This window comes from Alosa pseudoharengus, unplaced genomic scaffold (genome assembly GCF_046254945.1).
Source record: "Alosa pseudoharengus isolate Yale_2024_CS ecotype anadromous, Long Island Sound unplaced genomic scaffold, YU_APseudo_1.1 YU_APseudo_1.1_scf_18, whole genome shotgun sequence".
Taxonomy (NCBI): Eukaryota; Metazoa; Chordata; class Actinopteri; order Clupeiformes; family Clupeidae; genus Alosa; species Alosa pseudoharengus.
In genome coordinates, this window is record NW_027468650.1 from 31,106,345 (window position 1) to 31,121,344 (window position 15,000).

Genomic DNA, 15,000 nt, shown 5'->3' on the forward strand with positions numbered 1-15,000 from the left:
CTGAGAGGATTAGAACATGTGCCATGAAATGATAGGCTCTCTAGAACATAGAGAGAGGTGGCAAAGACATCAGTCAGCAACAGCATCTGTCATCCCTATGGTCATAAGAAAGTGATAAAAATGTTTAATAACTGCACAGAAAATGCATAGAAAGTGACTTTCACGATAAGTAATTCTGAGTCTGTGCAGATTGTGTCTGGTAGAAGTATTGACTTTCTTAGTGTCCACTGATTGACCTTGGACAGTCCTGCTATCAGGGCCCCCCTTCTGGCTCAGAGGTGGACCAGTCAGCCTGTACCTGATGATATCTATGATAGGTGATACCTATGTCACCTTGTCTGTGAGTTGGAATCTGGCCATGAGTAAGCTTATCTGCCTTAGCTCTCCTCTCCTCTGCTCTGCTCTGCTCTTCCTTTCCTCTGCTCTGCTCTCTCTTCTCCTCTTCTCTTCTCTCCCCTCCTCTCCTCTCCCCTCCTCTCCTCTCCTCTGCTCTCTCTCCCCTCCTCTCCTCTCCCCTCCTCTCCTCTCCTCTGCTCTCTCTCTTCTCCTCTTCTCTTCTCTCCCCTCCTCTCCTCTCCCCTCCTCTCCTCTCCTCTGCTCTCTCTCTTCTCCTCTCCTCTCCCCTCCTCTCCTCTCCTCTGCTCTCTCTCTTCTCCTCTTCTCTTCTCTCCCCTCCTCTCCTCTCCCCTCCTCTCCTCTCCTCTGCTCTCTCTCTTCTCCTCTTCTCTTCTCTCCCCTCCTCTCCTCTCCCCTCCTCTCCTCTCCTCTGCTCTCTCTCTTCTCCTCTTCTCTTCTCTCCTCCTTTCCCCTCCTCTCCCCTCCTCTCCTCTCCTTTCCCCTCCTCTCCCCTCCTCTCCTCTCCTCTCCTCTCCCCTCCTCTGCTCTCTCTCTTCTCCTCTTCTCTTCTCTCCTCCTTTCCCCTCCTCTCCCCTCCTCTCCTCTCTTCTCCTCTCCTCTCCTCTCATCTCTTCTCCTCTCCTCTCCTCTCCTCTCCTCTCCTCTCCTCTCTGATCTCTTCTGCTCTCCTCTCCTCTCCTCTCTCATCTCTTCTGCTCTCCTCTCCTCTCTTCTCCTCTCCTCTCCTCTCATCTCTTCTCCTCTCCTCTCCTCTCCTCTCCTCTCCTCTCCTCTCTGATCTCTTCTCCTCTCCTCTCCTCTCTTCTCCTCTCCTCTCCTCTCCTCTCCTCTCTCATCTCTTCTGCTCTCCTCTCGTCTCTGATTGTGTCCTCCTCTCTCCCCTGCAGCCTGTCGATGGAGACCAAGAGCAAGGGCCTGCGGCAGCAGCAGCAGCACCATAAGAAGCTGCTGGCGGCCATGTTGTCCCAGGACTCCTTCGACTCCATGCCCAGCTCCGCCCCCTCTGTCACCGAGGACGAGATGGAGGATGAGGATGATGCCATGGAGCTGCTGGGTAAGAGGAATCAGACGCCATCTACTTATCTACCTATCTATCTATCTATCTACTTATCTATCTATGTATCTATCTATCTATCTATCTATCTATCTACTTATCTACTTATCTACCTATCTATCTATCTATCTATCTATCTATCTATCTATCTATCTATCTATCTATCTATCTATCTATCAGGGTATGGGGAATCAGATACCTCTGCCTCTCTTCCTCTCTCTCTCTCTCTGTCTCTGTCTCTATCTATCTATCTATCTATCTATCTATCTATCTATCTATCTATCTATCTATCTATCTGTGTTTGGGGAGTCACATGGTACTTCTGTTTCTCTCTCCATTTTTCTATATACTGTAACTCTATCTATCTAACACACACACACACACATAAACACACACATACTCTTATAAAACCTTCAACTCATGCAGTGTTTCACACACATGATTATATAAAATGATGCGCGCGTGTGTGTGTATTTGTGGGTGTGTGACTGCACTCTGTTTCCTCATGTCTGATTGTGAAGATGTGTGTTTTGAATTGCGTCTGATAGCTGCTGAGGAGATGTGCTCAGAGGCTGCAAATTTTGATTGCTCAGAGGATGCTGCTCTCTCTCTCTCTCTCTCTCTCTCTCTTTCTCTCTCTCTCTCTGTTTTTCTTTCTCTACTCTTTCTCTCTCTCTCCTTCTTCCTGTCTTCTTCTCTCTCTTTCTCTGTCCTCTCCGTCACTCTCTTTTATCACAGGCCAATTGGTTTTGTCTCATCATAGCTATTGTACTGTAGCATCCAGACTCAATCTCACAGGCCCCTCGGCATGAGTACTTGACATCAGATTCAATCTCAAAGCAGACGCTCATCAGAGCATAATATGCTGAGGTGAAGCTGATTCAGGGACACACTTTTCTGATTGTTTTGCTCTCTGTGCATCCTCCAGCTTGTTTATGGGCGCACCACACAAGTTTAGAAAGAGTTTTATGTAAAGAAGGAGAAATTTGGCAGGCATCTTTATGCTAGAAGGGGGAAAACTATTTCTAATACTGTTTGCGTCATGAATGTGTTGACAGGTATATCTTGTTCACACATGGATTGTTTGTTGAGATCAAATAACAACAACCAGAATGGATTGCTTGACCTTTAAGGAGAGAGAGAAATCTCCCCTGTACCTTGCAACAGATTACCAGAGAAGGGAATAATTTGATTGGCTATTGAGCTGAAATATCAACACACAGACATGAGGGCTGGACTTGTGAAATGTGCCCTGAGCCCTAACAGATTTACCAGAGAGGGATGGAATTGATTTGATTGGCTCAAATATCAACAACCAGAATCGAGGGCTGGACCTTTAAGGGCTGAGATCTCTCTCCTGAAGCCTGACAGCCGAGCTGCTCTCAGTGATGACCAAAGTGTCCCCGTTCAGAGTGAGCATGAGTGAGCGCCAAGGTGCGCCACAGGTGCCCGAGTTGTTCAGGAGGTCGGCACCGCGGTGGCGGCAGTAGCTCTCTGCATGAGCGTGAGACTCAAACCTGTTCCCTTGCTGCCACCCACACACACACACATACACACACACACACACACACACACACATACAAACACACAAACACACACACACACACACACACACACACACACACACACACACATGCATACATACACACACACACACACACACACACATATACACATGAACAAACATGCACAAAACACACACACACACAAACACACACACACACATATACACGTGAATACACATGCACCCCCCCCCCACACACACACACACACACACACATACATACCTACACGTGAACACACATGCACAAAACACACACACACACACACACACACACACACACATACACATGAACACACATGCACATGAAACTCTCTGTTACAGACACATACACACACAGAAAAACATGGGCTCCATTCTGATGCACAGGACACTCATTTACTGTAGTTTGTTGAAGCTGCTTCGATACAAAACGTTATATTATTTTTATAATATTTATTTGTTGTACTGTAGCTGTATGATTTGGCATGAGAAACCATTTGAACCTGATATCTAGAGATATTTCAACTGAACTTGAGGAGATGTCACAAGTGGCGATATCACTATTAGCAACTGTAAAGTCATGTTCTTCAACAGGCAGCTTCAATATTTAAACCACATATCACCAGACTTCTGTCATACAACAGCTATTTTCAGAAAAGGGCTCTTACAATCTTAGTTTAAAAAAAATGTCAGGCAAAGAAAATGACCCTCTCCTTCTAAACCTTACGTACACCTTACGTACACACACACACACACACACACACACACACACACACACACACACACACACACACACACACACACACACACACACACACACACACACACAGACATACACACACACACACACACATAGTTCCTGGGCCTCACTCAGTGCAGCTGTCTCCGTGTTCCTGGTTCACCTCTGAACTCTGTGAGCTGTGTGAACACACTGTCACCGTACCCCTTGATACTCAATCTCACTTACCAGTACTGGCTGGCAAAACAGCCCAGTGCGTCTTTGAACAAGGGGAACCTTGTGAGTTGCTCAGGAGATCCTGTTACATGATGAAGATTAAAAGAGCTCATTAGCTCTGAGGTTGAGCGTGTTCATCCTGTGTTGCTGGAGACCTTGTTACTGGAGTCAGCTGTGCGTCAGGGTTAGACATACACCAGGGTTCAGGGACTCGGTTTATTCAGGCCTGTACTGCCCTCTGGTGGTCAACATGGGAATTGTAGTCAGACATTTTCACTCTTCTTTTTTTCACTTTTTGTGGAGGGCAGCTTTACTGTAAGCTACACACTGAAGTACATTGTATTTATTTGTTGAATGAATGAATGAATGAATTAATTAATTTAAGAGACAAATGTAAGACATTGTGACACAATGTCTTTTTTTGTATGGAGTTTGACTTTAAATGCTTACTGTGAAGCACAAAAGAGGACTTCAGGACACAAGGTTTCCTAATTTTGACATCATATTTAGTTGTCCTTTACTCTCACCTGTTTTCTCCTCTTCTTGTGTCCTCTGTTCTCCCCTCTCTCCTCTGTTTTTTCCTCTCCTCCTCCAGTCTCCTCTCCTGTGCTATCTCTTCCTCTCTGTGTGGCCCTCATGTTTCAGTCTACTGCCTTTTGTTCTTTTATGAAATTCTCACAGAACAGGCATCAAAGCAGCCGACCCAAGTGAAGAGCCGTCTCTGCCTTGGCCATGCGGTCTGCTCCAGCCCCGCTGTGCTGTGAGAACCTCTTTCTCTGTCTGTCTCGGTCCTCCATGTTTGCATGTTGAGAGTGTGTGTTTTCATCATCTCAGCTTTGGCTGACAATCTGATGAAAGTCAGCGCCACGTGGAACAACTGGATTGTGAGAGAGTCTTTCTTCTTTCTCTGTGAGGGTTCCTTCCTCTGACTATTTGCCTCATATTCATTAGGCTAGATAGATAGATGTAGATAGATAGATAAATAGATACTTTATTGATCCCCAGGGGAAATTCAAGGCTAAATAGCTGATGCGCTAAAATTATCTTTTTATAATCTTCTTATAATAATCTTTTATTATAATCTTTTTTTTATATATATTTTAGATGTTTTATCTCATATCTTATCTTATCCAGAGTGACAGACGGTCCCCCTGAAGCAACTTGGGGTTAAGTCCCTTGCTTGTTCCATTTTGAAGCCCCAATCCCCAAACAAAAGACTAGCACACATCTCATTTCATCTTAGTTTAAAGGGTAACACTTTATTTGAAGGGGTCTACATAAGGGTGACATGTAACCATCATAAGAATGACATGACACATGTCATACACATTACCTCCTCATCACCTCACCCTTCTAGTTCACTCACGATCCCCAATACACAGCGACAAACAACCAAACTGACCTAAACACCATGTCATGCACATTAATGACACATTATTGATGTTTATGATTGTTGTCATAATGTGTCATTCGGTTTTTGGAATGTCAAGTTGAAATTGTTTGGGTGTCATCATTATGAGAACTTGACATTAGCCAAGATGACATTAAGCCAAGAAAATGTAACCCGTTTACAATATTGTCATGACAACATTAGCCAAGAAAGAAATGCAGTGTTTGGCATGATATTGTCATGACAACTTGACATATAACTGTGTTTGGCCTGACTTATCTTCTATGAAGTGACACTTGGCTGTCATGACACCATTATAAATTGGATATACATATTGAACAACATTAAATCATTGCAGACATACAAAAACCAAATATGGCGTCTCAGGGGGAATCAAATCCCTCAGTCCCTCAAAACACACCTTAAAATGATTGAATGGTACTACTGGTTAGGAATCAGCCATCGTAATGGTGTGTTGGGTAGACTCGTGCATGATTTGAAAAAGCTGCAGAAATGATGGCAATGAAATGGTACTTAAAGACTAGTATGCGAATAGTTTAATGCATGTTCCGCATGCACAGTTAGGTTAGCTGGCATGGTAACATGTCCATGTATTATGGTTTTGCAAAATTCATTGCTGAAATAAACTCTTTTAAAGGGAAACTTGGCAGGATTAGCTATATTTCCCCTCTGCTGGAGAAATTGTGCATTATGCTATTTCAAACTGTGAAAAAAGGTAACGATAAAGCACATGGATTTGTTTACAAGCTAGCGAAACGGTTAGCATAAGTTCGGCAGAACAATGTGGATGTTACAAGGTAAGAAACACGATTTAAAACGAGTTTCTTGTTTCTCCCTTTTCTTTCCGGGACGGTAGTCTCAATGTTGCAAGGTTAGTTTTCCGCCTGGGGACGCTAGGGGCAGCGGGGAAAGTCACCATTTTGAACAGGTCATTTAACCATCCAAATGATTTATAAATGGGTTTATTACGTTGAAATAGTTGCCAAGTTCCCCCTTTAAGTCATGACTTAGTATGGTATTTGTTGTTATTATAGTTGAAATTAGGCTCAATGTTGCAGAAATGTAAAATGTACAGAAATAGGACCTACATGATAGTGTAATGGCACTTAATGACATGTTCAGGAAACATCTCAGATGGTTCACTGTACTTTAGGTCAAAGGTAAGTATTCATGACACTGTCAGGAAACTATTTTGGTGTGTAATAATTCTTTGTGACAGCTTAATGCCAAGTCAAAACTGTATCACTGTAGTTGAGGTCAAGAAAAGTATTCATGACCAATTATAATGGTGTCATGACAGACAATTGTTCAGGCCCATCACTTCACAAACCTAAAAGATAAGTCAGGCCAAACACAGTTCTATGAACTTGTTCATGTAATAATTAAACAATTATGTCAAGTTGTCATGACAATATCATGCCAAGGAAATTATTCATGACAATTATAATGGTGTCATGACAGTCAATTGTTCAGGCCCATCACTTCACAAACCTAGAAGATAAGTCAGGGCAAACACAGTTACATGTCAAGTTGTCATGACAATATCATGCCAAACACCTTGCATTTCTTTCTTGGCTAATGTCAAGTTGTCATGACAATATTGTAAACGCGTTACATTTTCTTGGCTAATGTCAAGTTGTCATGACAAAGACACCGTCAAATAATGTAATCTTGGCTAATGTCAAGTTCTCATAATGATGACACCCAAACAATGTCAACTTGACATTACAAAAACCGAATGACACATTATGACAACAGTCATAAACATCAATAATGTGTCATTAATGTGCATGACATGGTGTTTAGGTCAGTTTGGTTGTTTGTCGCTGTGTATTGGGGATCGTGAGTGAACTAGGAGGGTGAGGTGAAGATGTAATTGGCTTGGTCCTCTGAAGACTTACCTGTACAGAACAACAAACACAACTAATTCCTCTGAGTCCTTTAGCTCATTGTGTGTGTGTGTGTGTGTGTGTGTGTGTGTGTGTGTGTGCGTGTGTGTGTAAGAGTGTTTCTGAGCGAGCAAGCTAGAGATAGAGAGAAAGAGTGCACTTCTTATAGTTAACCACTAGAGGGGAGTAGTTTATTTCAAATGAGTGCAGTCATTCTCATCTTAACCCACTAACCAATCCTGTATGTACAATTAAATATAATCATCTGTAATAAATATACACATATTCATATTTTGAATTAAAAGTCTTGTAAAAATCCCCTTGTTTGAATGTTGAAGTAGTGGTTGTTGAGCTCTCCGACTGTGTGTGATTGTGGGGTATAAGACCATGAGATCCTCCCGTGTCAGACAGATAAAGTGAGTCACGCACTGGAAAATATAAGTTAACTGACTCCCCATAAGCAATGCTGCTCAGACGAAACCGCACTTTGAAACCACCGAGAAGTTACAAGCTGGGCTTAGCTCACGAAGGACGGTCTGTGGTTTGGCACCACGGTGTTGTCTTATAGTTGGCCAATAAAATAGAACATTAGAAAATTATCTTTTTTTCCCTTGGCAGGAACCTATCCACAGTGTGGCCACTCTTGGCAAGACACCTGTACCGCTGATAGTGATGTATAGTGGACGTAACATGAATCAGGAATTGATATCATACTTCTGTTAGCCGTGCTATTGGAGTTAATAGTAGATTTAAGAAAAAGCATTCTAATGACTGTTTCTATTGCAGAAGTATTAATGGACTTATATTCTACTATGGCAGAGGATAATGCTTTACCATTCTACCTGTTGAGGGTATTCAGGTTAAAACCTGAGTTAACAGGAGATTTGGGAAGCACCATATGTGAGAATGACTGTTTGTACGGTAGCACTCTGGATGAACTCGGTGAACTCACCATTTGCTAAAGCAGTAGCAGCAGTGGAGAATGATGGTTTGCCTTTTACATATGCAGGGAACTCAGGCTGCTCAGGTTCAACCCCGTTTGAACGACTCGGCACAACGCAATAGCATGTATTCATTCAATTTGATTATCCATGGTGTAAAGGAATGTAAATCCATGCAAACAATTCAATCACTCGGACAGATGGACAGTTCTGCCACAACAAAGCATTTAGCCAACACTGTGCGTCTCATGGCACGCCACAACACAGGAACAGTGCAGAGGAACAGTGATGATTTCATAGCAGTCCAGGATGGCAGCATGGCACACAAGGTAGAGTCACCTTTAGAACAGAACTGCAGTTTGTTCACACACTGTTGCTTGTGTGGCTACAACTAAATCATTGGTTTCACCCTCGAGTAGTTTTGGCTTTCTGTCCCTTCCTTGAATACTTAGCAATAAAGCAATAAAACAATAAAGCAATAAAGATAATGTTTCCTCTCAATATGCTTGAGTTTGAGTTTAGAATTTAGGAGGAAGACATGGAGAGAGAGAGAGAGAGAGAGAGGGAAAGAAAGAAGAAGAGAGAGAAAGAGAGAAAGAGATGACCTTAAGACAAAAAAACAGGTGAAACATTAGAAAGAAAAGTAAAGAGAGAAAAAATATGCGCATGCACACACACACACACACACACACACACACACACACACACACACACACACACACTCACCACTACCTATCATCCTAGTATTATTTCTGCTACTGGTTATTCTGTGCTCACATGTTTATACCTGCACTGTATGCTGTATCTCGGTTTTCTGTAACATTGGCTTTGGCAACAACAGTCATGCTAATAAAGCACCTTTGAATTTGAATAACATCCATAAGGAAGAAGTGTGTGTGTGTGTGTGTGTGCGCGCACGTGCGTGCGTGCGTGTGTGTGTGTGTGTGTCAGTAAAGTTGTGTCTGTGTGTGTGTGTGCGTGTGTGTGTGTGTGTGTGTGTGTGTGTGTGTGTGTGTGTGCATTTGTGTGTGAGGAGTATATCTAAGTGTGAGAGGTGTAAATCACAGAGCTGTATGTCAGCAGCAGCTCCTCATGAGAAACTCCCTCAGGCTCATAGGGCAATCACTCCCTCTTTCTCTCCTTTTTTCCTCCTCACTGTCTACCTCTTCTCTCATTACTTCTCTCCATTAGCCCTTCCCTCCTCACCACACCTCTGCCCTGCCTATCCCTCCATCTCTCTGCCTCTCTCTGATGATCCACTTTCTCTCTCTTTCTCTCTCTCTCTCTCTCTTTCTCTCGCTCTCAATCCAATTTAATAGAGATGTATTGGCACAGTTTGTATTGCCAAATTATACAGGTAGTAATTGTAATTACATAGGTACTGTAGTTAGACGGAAAAAACAAAGACAGAACATCATGCATCACATATAACTACAAAGGCAGTGTGTGTGTGTGTGTGTGCGTGTGTGTCTCTCTATCTATCTATCTCTCTCTCTCTCTCCCCTCACCACCTCTCTCTCTCTACATCTCCTCTGGCTCTATGGTAGGCAACAAACCCCCATTGTGCTGATGTCACCGGCAGACTCTGTACCTCTCCTCCTCCTCTGACGGTGAGAGAGATTGATAGCGCTGACCTCATCCCCTCCACAGACAGGCCGCCTGTTGCCGCCCGCTACCCCTCCCGCAGGATTAAGGTCTCCCCATGTCTCCCCATGTCTCCCCCACTCAAATGTGTTTTATTGCTTTGACAAATGATACAATGTATTGCCAACACATTTACTGCAACAGTATAACTTCAAGAAAAGGTACTCGCGTACACATGTTGGTACACACCATAATTACGCACAAGGTCGCATATCTATCTCTGCATAGTCATGGAGGTCTCTGTGAAAGTGTGAATCTCTCTCTCTCTCTCTCTCTCTCTCTCTTTCTCTTTCTCTCTCGATCTGTCTCGGTCTCTCTCTTAAATTCAAATAAGTTTTATTGGCACAACGGTAAGACTGCACTGCCAAAGAGCACAAATACATGCATACGATAAATAACAAAATGCAGTGGGGAAAAAAGGCAAGATTAAAAGGGGGAAAATGTGGTGTTAGGTTCTCCTCCCGTTTCCAGGCCACGCGAGTCGGGCGACGTGGCGCGTTGGGTTTGCAGAGGAGACGCGAGACTGGCGTGGGGTTGGCATGGGTGGTGGCGGTGGCGGCAGCGGCGTGGTGCGGTACGATGTGGGCTGCGTGTCTGCCAGCGACAGTGGCGTCACAAGGCATGGCTCAACAGCCAAAAAAACAGAGGGGGGGGGGGGAGAGCCCAAGTGTTTAATTAATGTCCATGTTGGGAGATGGAAGATAGAGGAATGGGAAAGAAGAGAAGACTGGAAGAGGAGAGGAGGGGAGAAGAGAGGAGAAGAGGAGAGAGGCCGGAAGGGGAGGATGAGAGGAGAGATGACTAGGAGAGAGGAGGAGTGCAGAGGAAGGGAGGAGAGGATGGGAGAGGAGAGCATCAGTGAGGCAGCATGCTCAGATTGGGTGAATGGAAAGGCCAAGGTGGTTTTGAGCGAGACTTTGTGGGGTCGTGGGTTTGGAGCAGCAGGGGAACGCCAGGCCTCACGTTCCCCCTCGGTCTCAGCCTCCCAGTCTCTAGCACTCACTCCAGCTCTCCCATGCAATCCCTCTCTCCCTCTCTCTCTCTCCATCTCTAACTCTCTCTATCTCACACTGTCACTCTCTCCCTCTCCATCTCTAACTCTCTCTATCCCACACTGTCACTCTCTCCCTCTCTCCCTCTCTCCCTTTCCATCTCTAACTCTCTCTATCCCACACTGTCACTCTCTCTCTGTTTCCAACTCTCCAGCGCTCTGTCGCTCCCCTTCTGTGTCTCTCGTTCGCTCACTCCCACTAGAGGGCTGCTTTGGGACCCTTGGTAGTGGCTGAGTAATGCGGTTTGATCACAGAACGCAGCTCTTTGTCATCCCCCAGCCTTCCATATTTCTTTATGTATGTGTGTGTGTATGGTTTGGTAGGGGATACATGTGTTATATATGTGTGCGTGTGTGTGGTTTGGGAGTGGCGTGTGTATGTGTGTGTCTGATTATGGTTTAGGACTGGAGTGTGTGTGTTTGTATGGTTTGGGAGTGGGATGGTGTGTGTGTGTGTGAGTGCGTGTGTATGTGTGTGTGTGTACATGTTTTGGGAGTGGTGTGTATGTGTGTGCGGGGGGGTTGTAGGCTTTCAGTGTTGGCAGCCTGCAAAGCCCCCCCCCTCCTCTCGTCCACACACACTCCAGCACCCACCCCACTCTGCCCCCCACTGACGCCAGCTCTCCCTCTCCCTAGGAAGCAGACACAACAGTTGCCTTGACAACCAAGTAAACAAACAACAGTTCTGTATCATCAAACCCCACACCAACTAAAAGCACGAGGAGGAAGAGGAGGAGGAGGAGGAAGATGACCTGGATGATTACATGCGTTCAGTCTGCTGGCGTAAATTACAGCTGCCTTAAATCTCTCCCATAAAGTGCTGCTGTCGGGAGGGCAGTGCCCGCCTTAGCGCTGAGCGGGGCTGGGCTGCCGTGCGTCGCGCCGCTTGGCTTCTATATGCTTCTCTGATGGGATAAAAATCTCCCTTGTAAAAAAGTAACTGCTCCATTATATCCTCTTTACAAGAACGCCTCCCTGCAGCCCAGTGACTCAATCATGAGGGAAATTGCAGCAGTATGTCTGCGAGTGATGTTTTAATGAACAAAGTTAATACCCCGTCTTATTCACTGACCAGCACGTTTTTTTGCGACGTGTGAGCCACTGTGTGTGTGTGTGTGTGTGTGTGTGTGTGTGTGTGTGTGTGTGTGTGTGTCTGTGTGTGTGTGCATGAGAGAAAGCGTGTGTGTTGTCACCTCTTGGAGACTTTGCGTAATGTCTGCTCCTTTTTGTTTTTTTGGTTATGAGCTAAATATTGAACACGCGGAGGGTGGCGAAGACGGTTTGTCTTGTGCGACGGTTCTGTGGTTCAGTGGCTCAAGTTGTTTTCTGTGAGAAACAAAAGACTGCTTGTTGTTAGCTTTGCGTGTCAATGCCGTTCGGTGATGTTGTCATGTTGTTGTGTTGTGTAGTCTTGTCTCACCATGGCAGGTCCGTAAACGCCGGTGTTGTCAGTGCCCAAGTATTTCGAGCCGGAGTCGGAGTGGCCCGCTGTCTGTCGGATGATGAAGCTGTTTTTGACAAATAGATGAGGCGGTTGCTGAATGAGTTATAGGCCTTATGAGGTAATTACTATGTAATCGGGGTGCAGCTCCGAGTGTTTATGGCCGACAGGGAGATAAATCATGACCTCCGTGGAAGAGCGCCGGAGATTTCTGCCACTCTCCGATTGCCCCTGGCAGCCCTGCAGATTGCTTTATCAGAGCTCTGGGGATGTGTGCTCTGCTATCATGACTGCACTCTAATCTCATCGGCTCAGTGTGCCCACAGTCCTGATGGAGACCTCAGCTGCTGTTACAACATGTCGCCTGCAGGTGGCAGTGTTGCTGCTGTGGGTCAAAGGGAGGACCAACATCATTCACTTCGACTCTGGTTTGAAACCTTTGAACCCTAACTACACGCATCATATGAATTAATTGGGCTATGTATGTTGAACGTTGAATTTAGACTCTGTCTGATTATGTACCGAAGAAAGTCCATCATTTTTTACGCCTTAGGCAAATAATTTGTTTGCATAATGTTTCAGAAAGTTTTATTGGAACTGTTTAATTCCTTAACTGGGATTAGAAATAAACCGATATTTACATATGTGTTCAGTTAATATAAATTAGCCTTTAATCCACCCAATGATATTTTTTTCAAATGAGAGACATGGCTGAGGATTTGAACTCTAGCGTGCAGGAGAGTTGGCCAGTCAGTCTTAATGATTGCTCATGACTTTACTATCGATCATCATCAAACATGTTCTTCTGTCTCTACCCATCTGATGTTAATCATAACCTCTGTTCACAATCCATACCAGAAGTGAGGTTTGGAATCTCAGCATATTTAGCCAGAAAAAAAACCAAGGGTACACAATAGTAGAGGGAGACGTCATTTCAAAATTAAAGTTGGAATATTGTTTTTATTACTAAACAAACCAACATGCCCCCCTCCCTCCTTACTTCAAAGCATGTCTCTGTACAGACTAACCGCTGAATGGGAGCGTTGTGTTGCGTTCAGCCTCTAATGAAACCCAAATGGACCGCGTGTGAGAGGAGTGGCCCGTAACTGCACCAGGTCTGGGCCAGCACCAGCCCGTCTGTCTGGGGGTGGCGACAACGGGGGTCTGCGTGTCTGCCGGCTTTCTCCTCCAATAAGAAGGTGAAATCTGTCAGTTCCAAAGCCAGCCTAATTATACCCTTTCAACACTGCAACGAAATCAGCCACTTCCCCCCCCCTTCCTTTAAAGACCCCCCACAGATGTCCCGTTTTTCTTTAGTGGTACCATGAAAGAGGGCCTTCTACTTTTTTTACTATTTAATGTCTCGAATATTATAGTCTACAAATACTTTTTTGAAGGGGAATGATATCGTTTTTTCCATGCAAAGCGTCGTAAATTCTCATCCAGAAATCTGTCAACAGTGGTTTGTTTTCTTTTTCTTTTTTAAAAAGATATGCATGCTTGTGCTTTCAATGAATACACTGTGTGCGTCTGCGTTGGGAGGTCCTTGAGTGTATCTGAGATAGGTTTAAGTCTCACGGAAACTTTCCTCACAACTTGACGCACAAACGCCTCTTTGTCTGGGCGATTTTCAACGCGATCAAGAGGGCGAGGATTCCTCCTTTACGCCTTTCGAGCTTTTGTCTGGACGAAATCGTTCGAATACTTTCCACGTCTCTTTCTCTCTTTCTCTCTCTCTCTCTGGTTTCGCCGTTTTATTTATCACACTAGGCTCATCGGGTGACACACTGGAACCACGCATGGCTGACTCCCACTGCTGCACTGTGATGGGTGAGCTGACAAATGAGCGGGCGATCGCTCGAGCCAAGCGAGTGTTCTGCCGAGTGTTGTGTCTAGACATGAGCCTCCCTCTAGATTTTTTTTTTGTGTGTGCGTGTGTGTTTGCGTTCTTATCTAAATCTCGGGATTCTTCAGGATACATTATAAGCTTTTTTCCCCCTGTGCTGTTGTCTGATACGAAGTTGCCTCTGATTGCGGTGTGGGCTGCATTGTTGGCATCGACTTTTAACAGCCGTCATGTATGCGGAACCAAACAAATAAACGTTCTCTGCAGGTCTTATGGGATGGCAACAATGAGGCCTTGTCCTGAAACCCACATTGCTTTAAAAAGGGTGTACAATACCTTGAGCTGACATGCCTGGCTGAGTATTTAAGCAGCCAGCCAATGGCTGTGTCCATGTTTTGATCTGCAATCTGGGCGCTGGGTTTTTATTGATGGGAAGCAGACAGGACCACTCCGAGTAGGGTTGTGTAAAGCACCTCTATTAGAAAATGAACCATGTTGTGGTCACCTCAGAGTACAAAAGAACATGTAATTATGGTGGTCATGTTTTCAGAACAATCATTTGACCTCATGAGTGTCCTAATGCCAGTGTATCAGATATCTTTGACAAGGCACAAGGAAAACACAGCTGTAGTTGGCAAGTCATGCATGCAGTGTAATGTTATGGCTTTGTCATGCTATCAAAACTCAAATTAAATGTAGTCACTGTGCTGTCAGAATGGGAGCTGGAGACATTTTAAATACTCTGACTCACTTCTCAGACACTCATGCTCAGACACATGGACACACACACACACACACACACTCATACCCCAAACACTTTCACCCTGTCTCTCTCTTTCTCTCTCTTGCATACACACACAAATACACA

The 15,000-nt window shown here is 44.7% G+C and overlaps 1 protein-coding gene across 1 annotated transcript in view; it reads left to right on the forward strand.

The window, feature by feature from the left end:
* Positions 1 to 15,000, forward strand: part of cunh8orf34 (chromosome unknown C8orf34 homolog) — a 175,464-nt gene that overhangs the window by 32,594 nt on the left and 127,870 nt on the right. Inside the window, exon 7 of the mRNA XM_076291170.1 lies at positions 1,245 to 1,411. Coding sequence (XP_076147285.1) covers positions 1,245 to 1,411 — 167 coding nt within the window. The remainder of the gene's footprint in view (positions 1 to 1,244; positions 1,412 to 15,000) is intronic.